Genomic DNA, 15755 nt, shown 5'->3' on the forward strand with positions numbered 1-15755 from the left:
TTAAGACCACAAGTCATGAAGATTTCTTCCTTGCTGACCGAGGCTCAGCCGCCACTGAGATCCAGTCAGAGAGGATCTCAAAACAGCCCGGGTGTAACACCGAGAAGCTACAAAGGCTCCTCACCATCTGGAGGGCCTGACAGGAAGGGGCTGAGGGACCAGAAGCCGACATTGAAAGAAAAGCCTGAGGAAGGGCAGGCTGGGCAGTCTCACAGAGTTATATTCTGGGGTTCTCTTCCTTCCTACACAAAACCATCTGCAAACTATCCTTGGTGCTGCACTGCCCCAGATGTGAGATGGGTAATAAGGTGCCTTGCATGGCAGCCGATCATGAAGTATCGTAGTTGTTCGCCATAGCAGACCTCCCCTATGCACCAGCTCGTGACTGTATTTCTTCCACCATTAGAATGCTGCATACCGGGGAGCACAGTGCCCCAAGCTGTTGTCATTCATTGCCTCCTTCGTGTGAGTTTCTCCCTTTCAGAGAACTGCCTTTCAAAAGAGTGGGGAGAGGGAGAGTGCCATGCAAACACTGGGTCCATTAGGGAATGGAAGGGGCCACTATGCAGAGGAAGGGACCAGAACAGGGACCCACTCAAGGTACCTGGTGCATTTCTGCTCTCTGCCTTCTGGTAGGCCAGGGCAAACAATTCCGCTCAGGTAGAGAGGTTGATGAATGACTCAACTGTATCACAGCCAAGAACGCACCTAGGCCGTGCTCCCCTGCCTCTGAAAGTCCAACTGAGAGTGACCCAACCTCTAGTCTAGGTGGTACCTCTAGTCTGGAGACCTAGACAGTACAATATTGTCTTATATTCTCATCATTTTTCATGAAAGTGTGCATTCTAGAGGATTTTCATAGCAGAGACTTCTGCAGATTTAGGAATGAGGCCACCAGCGAACACGCTGTGTTCCCATAGCAGACTCAGGGTTGCGACTCATGTTGCTCTGCCACTCGCCACGACCGCCATGACTGTCTCTGCGATTATCAGCGTGGCTCTCTTGCCCTGACCACACTGATTTCTTTTCCTTCTGTGACTACCCTCCCCCGTCCTGCTTGGTTCCCATCCTCCCTGTCTCCCTTTCTTCCTTATACCCCTTACCCCGTCCGGATCCCACTTCTCCATCCTCTGTCCTGTCCTCCTCAGCCTCCCAGCAACCCCACTTTTCACTTAACTTGAAGCTTTCCTAGCTATTCAACAAGTATCCTAGGCTGTTGTTGGCAAAGTTGAATTCTAGTGGTTTTTGCTAGGATACCCCATTTCTTTCTCTAAAGTACTGAAGACACTGGCCTCTTTGCCTCAGCCACAGGGACTGGGAGAGAGCTGCAGACGGCACCACACATGCCACACGTGTGAGACTCAACTAGGATGGCTGGTTTCTGCCAAGAAAAAGCCACATGGGACCCTCCAGGTGGACCCTACAGAAACACTTCCATTAGGCATGGGCGGCTGCTCCCTTCCAGAATCTCCTTGCCTGCGCACAAGGCTCTCTACTTATGGGACTTCTGAAAAGGCACAATTTAAAAAGTCCCAGGTCAGCCTACACCCTGGGCTTCCTAGGACGGAGGACCCTTACTAAATACTGGAATGTTCTGATGGTCAGGGGGAAGATTCCTGGTTCTCAGAGATGTCATCTGAGTTAAGGAAACAGGCCTGCCTCCAGCAACAGCAGAGAAGGCTCAGTCTTTCCCTTTTGCCTTACTGAAGACATAAAACTGCATCTGCCTGGCCCATTACAGCTGGGGACCCAGGCTCAATGCAATGAGCCTTTGGGGTAGCAGGAACCAGAGCAGGAGCTAGCCTGGTGTGTCATGTGTGCCTGGGTGGCAGGAGCTGCCCAAATGCTTCCCGGGGCTTTGAGAGTTCTGCCCACCCAAGCCACACTTGGCTGAGGGCTTCTAGCCTGAGATGGAAACTGTTATCTACCCAGCTGGTCTCTCTCTGTCTTGTATGTGTGGGGAGATGCCACGGATCTGTTTTTATCAAATACACAATTAAAAAGTCACACTATTAGGAAACTCTGGAGTGTGAACATATGGGCTTCTCCCAAGACTTAGAATTTTTCGGAGCCTCTCTGAGAGTGGTGGGGGTCGCGACACCCTGGCGCACCAGAGGGAAGAGCCAAGGGAGAAAAAGCAACCGTGCCAACTTTCAACCTAAAAGAGCAGCCACTAAGGTTTGGAGATGCTAGAGCGGAGAGCCCCGCATTTCTCAGCCCCCTTTTTTGAACACGCAGTCCTAGGCTTGGAAAATGGCATTTTGCTGTGTGTTGGCAAGAAATCCTGCAGCTGAAACACTTCTCTCCAAATGTCGAGCATCTTTATTTATCCAAATCTCTCCACAGTGTTTGTTTAAAGGGGAGTGCTAGAGAGTAAACTAAATTTTACAATGAGCATATGGATGGTTATAATTGCTGAGGGTTTTTTTTTTCATATTTGCTAACTGGCTATATATAAAACTGTGTTTCTATTTTATAGATTTCACACCCTGAAGGCTGCTAATTTTGCATGCATATGATTTTCACATGAATGGATGAAAATACTAAAATACTCTTCCCTCTGGATTGTCTGATTGCCCCGACCCTACTCTGACAGCAACAATGGGTGGCGGTGGGAGAGACCCTTCCATTCTCCCTGGCTCCCAGCAGCCCCCCTTCCCGGAAAGCCCAGTCATCCTCTGTTCATGAATTGGCAACAGTTGCCTTTCAAACCCATTGATGCTGGAACTTGTGTCAGAAAGAACCCTGTCTGCTCCCCAGTGCTTTTCTTATTGATCCATTTTGCCCATCTACTCAGAATTTTAAACAACAGAAATGACATCTGCCTCTGAATTAGCCGGTGATGGGGAACACAGATTGCAGAGAAAAGCTAAATGTGTAGCTCATCAAGGAAAACAAATACTTTGGTTTAGCCATTGGTTTCAACTTCCTATCCCACTAAACCACCAACCTAACCTCATTTGTCGTCCCGTCCACCAGCCCCAAGTGCCCTCTGGTGGAGATTCAAAGGAGCGAGGAAATGGCCTGAAGCTTGGGCCACCAGGATCCTTTCCCCACTTCCAGACTGAAGAGGGAAGGCCCAATGAAGAAGAGAAGTTTCCCAGAGTCACATATGAAGACAGTGGCAACCTTGAGATTCCCGGGCCCTCAGAACACTGCTGATTTTTGTCTGTCCCCTAACCCCCACTATAGGATTTCACAGTTCTTAGCTGTCAGAGTTTCCATCTTTTTCATCACTCAATAGACATGTGTGAAGTGTGCCAGAAGACCATCGCTGGAATTAGGGGAGGTTCAGAAAGAGATAAGAGCACTGTTGCTGTCTGCAAGGTGCTTCCAAGCCAGTGAAAGACACTCAAGAGCTTCCCAGGATGATGGGGGCTGGGGGAGAGGGACGTACTGACAGTGAGGGGCCCAGCAGAACAGAGGAGGCTCCTACTGAGATAGGGAAGGCCCAGATGGTAGAGGAGGCTTTGTGACTATAAGGCACACAGCCTAGTCCCGGGCAGTGAGAACCTGCCCAGCGGACATCTCTGACCTTCTAAGTGGCTAGAGGCAGCAAGGACTGACGAGCAACTTTAGTCGCTGCAGCATGCCGGAGAGAGCCAGCTCTGGAGTCAGACCCCTGTGGGTTCTGTGGGTTCTTGTGTTAGCCAGCCAACCTGGCCAGTCACTCTAAGACCACTCGAGAACTGTGCCATGCTGTGGTTTCTGTTTCCTTGTAACAAATCAGAAATGCACCAAGCCCACTTCTAGGCACGGGGAGCAGCAGGGCCAAGTCCTGCTCCAACGAAGTGAACATGGAACTGGGAGCAGGCAGCAAATAAAGAATGGGCCAGATGTTGGTGACAGCTGTGGGGAAAAAGCAAACAGAGGAAAAGGAATAGGGCTGGGAAAGTTCTGCTTATCTCTAATGTCCTTTCTAAAGACACAGGAGAGCCAGAGATGTGAAGGCAGGGATAGAGAAAGTCATGGAAGTATCGAGGGACCACCATTCTGGGCAGAGGGAACAGCAGTGCAAAAACGGGCAGAAGAGGTCCTGGGAAGGAAGGAAGGGCAAGGAAAGCTGTACACGGGGAAGGGTTAATAAGGGTCCGATCATGTGGGCCTTGCAGGCCATGGCAGGGGGTTGGCTGTTACTCTGATGGGAAGCTGCTGGAGGGTTCTGAGCAGAGGACTGACAGACTCCGACTCTGACCAGTTATTTTTAGTTAGCAGTTTTCTTCCAGCTGCCCATGTTCACAGTGGACTCCGTGCGCCTAACAGACTCATAGGTTGGTTGAAATCAGAGTGTAACTTGCCTCCATGCTGATCCTCAGAGCTCCCCTAGTTGTCCCAGGGTGGACGGGGTGGTGCCCCACAGCACCGTGCATACCTTCTCCTTGTTCTCAGAGTCTCTGTCACCAAGATAACCCTTTGTCCCTTGCAGAATTCCAACTTCCTGTGACTGAACCTGACATCAACAATAGGCTGGAGTCCTTGTGCCTCAGTATGACCGAGCACGCCCTGGGAGGTGAGTGGGTCCTCCTCGCCTTTTACCACATGCCTGGGAGAACTAGCAGCCATCTGCTGTCTACATTCTGGCAATAGCTCAGGAGGAATGGGAAAGGCATAAGAAGAGGTAGGCAGGGGACAGAGAGAGAGAACGGCCTTAGGGTGCTGTTGGATCTTTGTCAAGCCATACCACACCGAAGAGCCCACAATGCCCTGTTCCTTCTTTTCTGGGAGGTGAGTCAGGGAGCCGGAGACCAAGGCTGTCCCTTTTTCCTCAGAGCCACCCACCCAGTGCGCTCTGAGGTCCTACCACAGCAGCTGTCCCAGCCAAATGCTGGGAGCTGGAGGAGTCAGAAACACAAGACATGGCTTTTAGTGGCAACATCCCCCCCGCCCCCCGCCGCCGCCCCAACAGAATTGGATTCTTTCCTTCTCGGCACTAGATCTCCCCGTCTGGTCCAAGCGTATCCCAGCTTGTTCTAAAAATAGAATTTTTGAAACAAAAATCCTTGTTTTTACATCTCCCTGCTCCAAATGGTTTCCACGATGCCTGGAGCCCCAAGTAGTCTGAGACGTCCTTCACAGTGTGACAGGGATGGTCTAGTTCCATGTGCCTGCGGGCTGCAGCCCCGCAAGGAGCTCCAGAAGCAGCTGGGTTGTCCCCTGTCCGTCTGGTCAAAGCCCTTTGTCATCACTGGAGCCCCAGGAGGCCATCAGTGCCCTCCGGGTACTAACCAAGTGCTTTTCTCCAGCCTGAACTCTGCGCCAGCCCTGGGGATGTTTGGCAGGCAGAGGAGCAATGTCCACCCCTTCCTGCCAACCTCCGGGAGGCTCTGAGTCAGAGAGGCCTCCTGTGACCCTTCCCAACAGTCCTCTCCAGTTGGGATGCGCTCACTCTCCCTGGAGATGGGCAGTCAGAACACCTAAAGCCAAAATGTGCGCTCTCTAGCCGTGGTGGGGAGAAAGGCTGCTGTCAGCTGCTGCTCCAGCGGGCTTTGTCCTCCTGACCAGGGACTTTTAGATTTTTAGTCCCTGCAAACACAATCTTATCCTGACACCAAATATGAGACCAACAGGTGCTCAGCATGGAGGAGATTGGAAAGCAAGGACTGCGCCTACCTGACCTCAGCTGTGCAGGGCTCTCCACGGCCCAAAGAAATCCTCCACTCAGTACCAGAAGTGAGCTATCCCAAGGCCTCCCAGAGCGTCTGACTGAACAGATGGTGGGAAGTCACAGCTCCTAATGTGACCTCCACAGGGTTCCAGGAACCCCATTTGCAAACACTGCTCTCTCCCTTGGCCACTCATATCCTAAAAGCTTCATCACATCATTGGTCCATTCCTGGCCCCTCTGTGGGGAGATGCCACCAGCTCCTCTTCTCCAGCTAACCAAGGAGACTGGGTCAGCACACTGGTAGTCCCTAATGAGTAATGGGAAACAACCCAAAGGTCCATCAACAGGTAGAAATGGATGAACGAAATACATTATAGCCACACAGTGGAATATCGTTCAGCTTAAAAAGGAATGAAGTTCTGATCCATGCTACAACATGGATGAACCTTGGAAGCATTACACTAAATGAAAGATGCCAGACACAAAAGGCCGCACAGTATACGATTCCATTTAGGAATTTATGAAATGTCCAGAAGAGGCAAATCTGTAGAAACAGACAGTATGGTTTAGTGGTTGTCAGGGGCCAGAAGGAACTGCCAAGTGGATAGTGATTGCTTGATGGAAACTGGATGAAAATGTTCTGGAATTAGTGGTGATGGCTGCACAACTCTGTGAATATACGAAAACCTCTGAATTATACACTTTAAAAGGGTGAAATTTGTGGTATGCACATTAGATCTCAATTTTTTCAAAAAGCGAAGCCTCCCAGACCCTGAGTGTTCAGGTCAAGCTCAGCCCACTGCAGGCAGTCCAAGCTCCCGCCCACCCAGCGGTGGCTGGTGGGTGAGGAACTCCCTCCACCTTTGAGAGTCAGCAAGGATAACTGATCTTCTTTCCCAGGGCTTGATATATCTCCGATAATTGGCACGTTGGGAGCCCTTATCAAACTGCTAAGTGCTAACATTATCATCATTAGTAGCAAGAATGCCAAATGCTCTTTATTAAAGGGAGGTTTTCATTGAAAAGCTTTCATTTTTTAGCTCATTCTTCTACTTTTACAGAAAACCTCTATGAACTGATGGGTTTTTTTGCTAATGTTTTCATCTTGTTAATCTCCTAAGCCTTCTTATTGCTGTGTTTTTCCTCAAAAATCCCGTCTGGTGGGAAGCCTCGTAAGCAGTTTCCAGAGCAGAGAATGAAAATTAAGTTCAGGGTGGCCCGGTTGGGCACAGTGGTCATGAGCCCACCCACACTGCAACTGCACCTCTCTGCTGGGCCCACCTCTTCCAGGTGCTGGGAAGATGACCTCACTGGGAACAGAATGCCAATGAATTAAATCATTTTACAGGAGGACATATAATTATGGAGAGGAAAGCAAAGTAAAAGAGGTTCCTCTGCCTGTGTCTCAGGACGGGATGGGAGGGTGGCCAAGTTCTGGGACACCACATCCTATGATGGTCTTTCTAATGTGGCTAGTCCATGGGCCCCAGGTCTTGGAGGGGCCCATCCTTCTATGCTGACATCTCTACTCTCAGTGTCCTACATTAACTACAACCCTCCTGGTGCCAGTCTAAGCCTTTCTCTCTTTGGCCTTCCATTTCTGCTTCTTCTTTGCCCTCCCCTTGGCCCCTCCAACAGAACTCATGAGGAAGCCAAGGAGGTGGGCTGCCTCTGCCATCTTGGTTTAAGGCTTTCTTCTGGCTCTGTTGGACCTGCTCCTTATTGGTGGCCTGGCTGCTATCTTCCTCCTGCACAGAGGTTGTATGGGCGGGAACAGCCACGGCTACAAAAGGGAGCCTTGTCCAAGCAGGACAGAGTCTGCAGTGAATTCCACCATAAAGAGGAATGCCCCATCCACTCTCTGGTGCTCCAGGATTCATGGATTTCACATGATTCCCTTGCCATTCCTTCTCACCTTCTTTCCTTATTCCTTCTTGAGACTTAACAGCCTCACTTCTAGCTGATATGGAGACTTTTTTTTTTTAAAGGTTTTATTTATTTATTTGACACAGAGAGAGAGATCACAAATAGGCAGAGAGGTAGGCAGGGGTGGGGGTGGGGGGGGACCAAGCCCCCTGCTGAGCAGAGGACCTGACTCCAGGCTTGATCCCAGGACCCTGAGATCATGACCTGAGCCGAAGGCAGAGGCTTAACCCACTGACCCACCCAGGCACCCCTGACATGGAGACTTTGTGTAAATTAGAAAAAGCCTCTACTTTCTTAACATGCTGTTCTGCCATTGATTTGTTATTTGTCATATTTAACTATAAAACCCGCAACGAATACATGAAAATGGTGCTCCCTGGAGTTGTACACCTTACACAACTATAAATGGTGAATCTGGACTTACCTGTGGGTCATTTCCCTACAGATGAATACTGTCACCCTTGGAGGATGAGGCATAGGATTGGAATTAAGTGAAAATGCAGCTTGGGGTTGGATTAGTTGGGATTTTTATGTTTCTTGCTCCCCACTTACACAGCTATGAAGGGTTGGCATTAATGAGTAGGCCATGAGCCCTGGCAAGTGTGTGCACTTCACTCCTACAGACAAGGGAGTGATGTCTACACACCAACACGTGTGTGTATACTTAATGCACCCACTGTTTCCCATGACCCATTACCATTGCAGAACCACCATAAAAGGCTCAGGTTAACACCTGCAGAAGTCAGGGCAGCATTACTGATTATAAGTTCTCATCTGGGAGCCTTGAGGACTGATGGCCTGATTATCAGAAACACTCCCAGGGTCATTTGCTTTTCTTTTTTAAAATCTCTCCAAAAACTATGTGGAAATTTATGGACACACACAAGTACAAGTGAAGTTGGGAAAATCCGAGTAAGTCAGTGAATTGTGTCAACATCAGTATCTTCATGGTAATATTATAGTTTTGCAAAATGTTACTATTGGGAAAAACCCAGCAAACCCAGAAACCTGATACTCTCTTATAACTGCATGTGAACCTACAGTGATCTCAGTAAAAATTTCAATTAAACATGTCTCCTTCAAGTCCTTGCTGGCAAGACACCAGACTGGCACCACCCATCGGGAGGCGAGGAGGCTTGTACAGTAGATTCAGTACTCCCCCCTATCACTTAGGTCTTCCAGCTTTCCCACAACACTCTGCTGCCACTCCCCTCACACCTGAGTTCTGTCTACTGGATCTAGGTGCTCCTCCTGGTAAACCAGGTTTGCGACATCAAGGCTCAGACCAGGACATACCTGCTGATGTTTGGATATCAGCAAAACCAGGGAAGCATCCTGCCTCTTTCCCTGGCCTTCATTTACCGGCCACTGAACACAGTCATGTCTACCTCTACAATGGCTCATGCATGCTTCTCTCTGCTCACTGGATAAGCCCTTGTCAGACAAGCCCTAGCGTGGACCATTGTAGGGGCCCTGCTGCCACCAGCCTTGTCCCTTTTTAGGTCATCTAACACAGCTGCCAGAGAAACCATTCTAAAATCAGACCTAATTACTGCTTAGAATGCCCCAATTACCAAGTCCAAGCTCCTGTTCATAGTATACAAGACCCTTACGGCCTCATTCTGGGGATCCTCCTATAGTCCCATGTGTAAGCAGACAACCATAAAGGAGCTGGGCAGCCTTCGGCTCCCTCAGCAGTTTGTCTCACTGATGTCCTCTGTCTCGGACATGCACATCCTCCACTTTATAGCCTGGTCTCACTGACTCTCCATGATGTAGACACAGCCTGTGTTGCATAGCATAGCATTCACCAACTTCCACAGGATCTTTCCGTTCCCAGTGCCCACACCTCTAACTATGCTGTCTGCCCCTAACCAGATTCTGAGACAGAGAATCTAGATCAATTTGGGTGAGCCGCATCCCCTTGGTCTGCTCAGCTGTGATTAGGGCTCAGAGTCACAACCACCTCATGCCGGGGCTTTCAATAGGGACTCGCTGAGAGGGAGATGCTACCAAAGAAAGTTTTGTGAGCTAGACAGGTCCACCTGCATGTCTGCTTCAGTATCCCTGCCAGCTCTCAGCACATCTCCTGCCACTCCTCCATTCCCCCATCCCACATCCTAAACCTCCATCTAGCCTCCAGCCCCACCAATTAATGACCAACATCACACCTGTACATGAGTTGTATGCCCTCCCCACACACACCCTCTTCCTTTCCTGCCTCCTCCTCTCTCCTCCTACAAGCACCATCTTACAAAAGTCATTTTCTTTCTCCGTTAAACCGCACTTGACTCCCAGGGACATCTTAAATCTTTCTCCATTTTTCCTGCTGTGCCTGGTACATACTCCCATCATAGCAGTGATCCCTCCTACATCCCTGTGGCTTTACAGAGCTGTCCCGACTAGGATGTGTGTACTTAGAGGGTGAGGACTAGGTCTCCTGTCTTGGTTCCCAGACTCATTACAGTTCCTGGAAAAATGGCTACTCCGCAGATGTTGAGTGGGTGAGTGTGTGAATGAAGGGGTGGATGAATGGATAAGTGTGGTCTTCACCTGTCTTCAGAGACCGGGAAGCCCAGCGTGCACGGTGTGAGACTAGGTGGCCGTGAAGGGAACGGTTTTGCTCAGCTGTACCCACCATGAATTCTTTCTCTCCCAGACGGGGTTGACCGGACCTCCACAATCTAGAAGCTGAAGATGAGAGTGACCGCGCTGGCCGTGAAATCGACTGCTGCGGGTCCAGTGTCAGCCATCTTCAGGGTTGCACAGAATCCTCCGAGATACTTTGCAGCCTTTTTTTTCCCCTGGTCCCTCTCCCATTTTGATTTTGTGAGAGCGTAGGTCGTCCTTGTAAACATATCAGTAGACCGGGGATTGGTTATTTTGTCGTTTGTTTCTGTCACGGGATGGCTTGGTGTGCGGGGTGGGGAGGGGTCTCTAGGGAAATGTGGGGCTGGGAGGGGATGGAGAGGGAAGGCTAGTGGCTTCCTGGATGGAGAAAGGGGGAGAAACGAACAAAAAGAGTACCGCTGGCAAAGAGCTGGGAGAGACGAGGGAGGGAGGCTGAACCCTGGGCCCAGGCGCCCCTCACAGCCCGCCTCCACAATCAGGCCCCAGGACGCAGTCGTGGGCGAGTGCGACCAAAGCAAGATGGCGGCCCGCCCTCCCTGCCGCCAGGACCGGCTTTACCTGAGGACCCGGCTTGGAGTCGAGCCGCAGCAGAGGGCCGCACGGCCCCGGCGGCAGAGGGGGAACGTTCCCTTCAACAAAATTTCAGAGAAACTTTGATTTGTGTATTGTTTACATAACAATTTTAAAGGGTACATAATGTGTAAAGAGTTTGGATAGAACTTCTCTTCATACTATGGTTTTTGTAAAGGATTTGTTGATATGGATTCATTTCTTTCCTCTATTTTTATAATAGCAGCAGGGTTGTCTCTCAAAATGGCTGCCAAGCCGCGCTTGCCCGGAAGGCGGATGCGTCATGTAGGCCGAGGAGGCGTCCGTCTTTCCACCGCGGCCCGCGCTCGGCAAACAGGTGGGCTGGTGGGACGAGCACGTGACCGGAAGCGCGGGGAAGGACCGCACTGTGTGTGTGATCAGTTAGGGTCGGCTCGCAGGTCACCGTGAGATTCTGAAAGAATCCTGCGGCCCCTTTCTGGGCTGGATTTGCTTCTCACCCAGAGACACCTCTTCCTCCCCACCCTACGGTGGGGTTTCATCCTATCGCCCTCTGCCTCACTACACACACACACACACACACACACACACACACACACACACACACACGGGTTCAAGTTCCACTGGAGGAAAAATGGCAAGGACCGACATTTTTCCGTTGCGAAAGGCCTTAATGTCAGCTAATGAGCTCAAAAGACCACTTCCACTGCGATTGCGCAGAGGGACCTGAGCCTGGGGGCCGCGTGCCCCTGGCTCGCTCACTGCTGAGGAAGGGGAGAGGAGCCAGACCCGGGACAGTGTCTAAGTGGTCAGTCAGCAAGTTGCAGAGAGAGCGTGTAGGGAGACGTGCAGTCCACGCGGCCGGGCGGGCTGTGAAGGAAGATGTGGGAAAGGGCGGCTTCAGGATGGAAACGTGGTTCCCTCCACGTGTACGTCAGGGGTTTGCTGTGTCGTTGGCGGATTTACCTATCCGGCCGCACAGAAGAGCGAGAAAACCAGCCCTGACTTGACGATATTAACTGTGCTACCACAAAGTAATAGCTCTGTTTCTTAAGGGCAAGAAAGACTACGTTTGGGATTCGAGGCAATGGAGGGTATTAAAGGAAATCAAAGAGGAGTTGTGCTGTGCACTGGAAAATTGGTTTGTGTAAATGATGGTATGAATGCTCAGCCAGAGGCGAGATCAGGGAGACGGTATAAGACCTGTTTATTAAATGGGTGAGTCTGGTGCCGTTGCTTTCGGCGAAGGCAGAGTCGAAAATTGAAGAGCTTGGACCATGAAAATCACTGCGCTTGCCTATGGTTATTTAAAAAAAAAAAAAATTAATGAAGTAAATACAGATTTAAAAGGCCTTAATGAAATTTAAACAACTTTCTTTTACCTTCAAGATTGAAAATGTGCACCCAGTTCAGCCTTGCTTTTGAAGTTTTCTAAAGTTTAAAAAGGTGGGAGCATCTTAACCGTAGAGCGCCTTTAGCAAGGGAAGGGGGCTTGAACCCACCACATCACATTTTGCATTAGGACAGAACGACCTCCCCTTCGGGGACTACATTCTAAACATGCAAATCCATGTGCAGAAAGGGGCAGCAATTTTTAGTGTGTGTGTTTTTTGTTGTGTTTTTTTAACCAAGTGCCATTAACATTCATCCTCCACACCCCTTTTCTAAACAAGTTTAGTGTTACTTGGGGAATGTGTTGGGATGGACGATCACATGTAAGGCTGGAAGAATAGATCAAAAATGTTGAAGGCCAAAGGTAAGACCAGAGGGTTTGTGAAGGTGTTTTTTGGATGCTAAGAAAGTTAATAAAGAGAAGAAAAAGCAAGGGTATTACACATCTTGTGGGGAAATGAGAAAGCATTCAGATCTGCTGCAAAACACATATATCCATAAAGACTTGGGTTGTTCAGAAAACAGATTGTGAACACAATCACATTAGCATGAATCCTTTAAAAGGAAGAAGACCTTAAAGTATTTGCAAATCTGGATTTCTATTTATTCCTTCACTGAATATAGAAACAATGGTTATCTGATTATTAGAGATATTATTTTGGATATGTTACTTATTAACTTGCTATGGCTGGTAACCATGATAAAGTCTGTTATTAATAACAACATAATTCTTTTTTTAAAAAAAAAAGAAAAGCTTATTTTTCATTGACTGTGTATAGATTTATCTACTTAGTTGTGTTTTGCTATTAGTGTTTCAATTTTTCTTTTTTTTAAGTTGAGTGTTCTGATAAATTTTAGGAGCCTGTCCCCACCTTGTTTTGAGTCCTGTGTTGACTGCAGGTATACAGCTCAATTTTAAAATCCTAAAGCAAAAGAACTTTATTTATAAAAAAAAAAAAAAAATCAAACAGTTGCATGCGTAAGGCTGTGAAGTCGGATATTTAGTAATAAAGCGGCAGTGCCTTTTTTTGTATTTACCCATTGACCCCCAAATGCAACTGTTTTATATTAATAGTAAACGGTAAAAAAATCTTAGAGGAAAATTTATTTCACTACATGTTTCCCCCCCTTTTTCTGATTTAAGCAGTATGTATTTGGCACCTCTACACTGTCCTAGGGACAGTGGTGGTCTATGATACTGTTACCAGGTATGGTGTTTTATTGGTGCTTTTTATTCATAGTGGTTTCTTACCAGAAACAGTAGGAAGACACACATGAACTGTGTACAAGAATTGAAACATTGCTGCTGATATGTGTCTTTTTCCACACGCTTTTTGAGTTTCACTTTTTGAACAAGGGCCAGCAAGCAAAATAGACGCTGCTGGGTCTGCCTGCAGAGGGCGGCTGTTGGCACCAAGCTCTCAAATCCTGTGTATTGATGGTCCCTTTCTGGTACTCAGGATTGGAACTACCGCTGGGCCCCCATCTCCTATTCCTTTGAAGAGACACTGAGGGAAACAAGGTTTTCTTTTGAGGTGTCACTGGCTGCCTTTTACGGAATGGGAGCCTTCTCCGGGTCCTGTGTTCTTCTGCACCTCTTGTAGCGACTGCCAGTGCAAGGTTTGTAGACGTGCATTCCCCAGTTAGCACCGGGAGTCCCCCCAAAAAACCGAGCTGGGCTGAATGCATAGGCATGCAACCAGAAGGGCAGCGAGGGGCGGAAAAGCAGGTCCCGGTCTCGTTGGCCCTCTGGAGAGGTCTGCAGGAGGCGGCTCTGGCTTGGGTACAGGGAAGCAGCCTGACCAAGGCATTCGGGCGTGCCTGTTACAAGAAGGACCTGCGGAAGGATCATTTGCACATGGGGCTGTGATAACACTAATGTTGATTTTTTTTTTTTTACAAGTCATCAGAGATGTTTGCAAAGTGAGTTTTATTTTTTTGTAATTCCTTTATCTTTACTTAAAGGTGAATGTGTATTCCTCTGGGAGGAATAGGAAGAAAACAGGAATGTTAATAATGTCAAACAGAAGACTTCCTCCCTTATTAATATATAACCCTCATGTATTTATGCCTAATGTAAGCTGACTTTTAAAAAGCTTTCTTTTGTTGCATGCCCCGTGCAGGCATCCCTATGTACATGCATGCCTCTCGTCCTGTTTTCCTGTATAAAGTTAGTGAACAAAGAACTATTTTTGCCTAGTTCATGTTGCCAAGCAATGCATATTTTTTAAATTTGTCATATATGGAAATAGCATGTTTGTTACATGTAAAGCTTTACTGATATACAGATATACTAATGTTTGAAGATGCTGTTCTTTGCAAGTGTACAGTTTTCAAATGTTGTTACCAGTGAAACACCCTTGTGGTTTAAACTTGCTACAATGTATTTATTACTCATTTCCTCCCATGTAACTAAGAATCATGGCTATATTTCATATCAACGTTATATTGAAAGTGAAGGGAAATGATTAATACAAGGTTTTGTAACACTGGTGTGTGTGTCTTTTTTCCTGTTTGTCGATATGATCGATTAGAAGACAAGAACTGAATCTTAGAAATAAGCCAGCAAGGAAGAATGAGCATGACATCTCTGTAAACAATTACCACCTGACCAGTCTATGCAAACTGTCTTCAACTATGATTCCCTTTTTGTTTTTTAACGAAAGAGGAGGGGTAGAGGTATAAAAATTTATGCTACTTGATATGTGCCCCGAGTAGTCAACATATGCATCACCTGACTTGAAGGCATATTTTTAAATACAAATTCTGTCCTTGTGGTTGATAATGTTTATAGCTTCCTCTCCATCTTCAATGTCTTTGAGATCATATTTCACCCCTTAACCATGGTATAAAGAAACAACAGCTTCCTTGGAACCTTGACGTTTTAACCACATATGGCTTGAATCTCATACTACCTCTGATTCAAGTATATCTGATACAAATAATGGCTATTAAGCAAATGGTTGAAGAGCCTAATGTGGGTTTGAAATCTCTGGCTGTGCGATATTCAACAAGTTACTTAACCTCTCTGAGCCTTGCTTTGGTTTGTTTTTTGGCCTATGATACTCAAGGTTTATATAATTAAACCTGTAATCCAAAAAAGAAGAAGATGAAGACAAAAGAAACATAGTATATAGAAGTTATTGCCACCAAAACTTAGCAATCCAAGGTTTCTCTGAGGCAAACACAGCTTGACGTTGTAAGAATGACCACACACCCGACTCTCTCTTCATCAGGCTCAAGCTGCTCAAGTGACACACAAAATCCAAAACAGTCCCTGGAAATATGTAGAAATGCCTCATAAGCTGAAATATTAAATGAAATCCTGCCCAGAATTAAATTCTCATAACTCAAATGAGATAGAGCTCAGTGTATGACCAGAGTATTCTAAAAAGAAAGGGATAATGTGCAAGAGAAAAGTTGAGCCTCACTTTTCCAACATGTGAAATGAGGGTAAATGTGAAAGGTATAAGATGAAGAGAAGCAGGGCTCAGCATGGTGCCTGAAAGGAGTTAGTGATTTTTATCAGCAAAGCTGCAGCTCTTTGCCATTGACCTTAGTAATGGAATGTTCAATCCTGGAAAGGTTATTCACATAATAAAGCATTTAGGACTTCCCCTAATGGTCCTCTCTATAGATGAGATGTAATTCC

The 15755-nt window shown here is 47.5% G+C and overlaps 1 protein-coding gene across 2 annotated transcripts in view; it reads left to right on the top strand.

Annotated features, from left to right (window-relative positions):
* LOC111160275 (sterile alpha motif domain containing 4A) overlaps window positions 1-10438 on the top strand; it is a 203288-nt gene extending 192850 nt beyond the window's left edge. For both annotated transcript variants that reach the window (XM_022523215.1, XM_022523223.1), the window contains 2 exons: window positions 4427-4510; window positions 10191-10438. In XM_022523215.1, the coding sequence (XP_022378923.1) occupies window positions 4427-4510; window positions 10191-10219 (113 nt within the window). In that variant the 3' untranslated portion in view covers window positions 10220-10438. The remainder of the gene's footprint in view (window positions 1-4426; window positions 4511-10190) is intronic.
* Window positions 10439-15755: the final 5317 nt, after the last annotated feature.

This window comes from Enhydra lutris, unplaced genomic scaffold (genome assembly GCF_002288905.1).
Source record: "Enhydra lutris kenyoni isolate GAN:26980312 unplaced genomic scaffold, ASM228890v2 scaffoldscaffold4, whole genome shotgun sequence".
NCBI classification, from domain to species: Eukaryota; Metazoa; Chordata; class Mammalia; order Carnivora; family Mustelidae; genus Enhydra; species Enhydra lutris.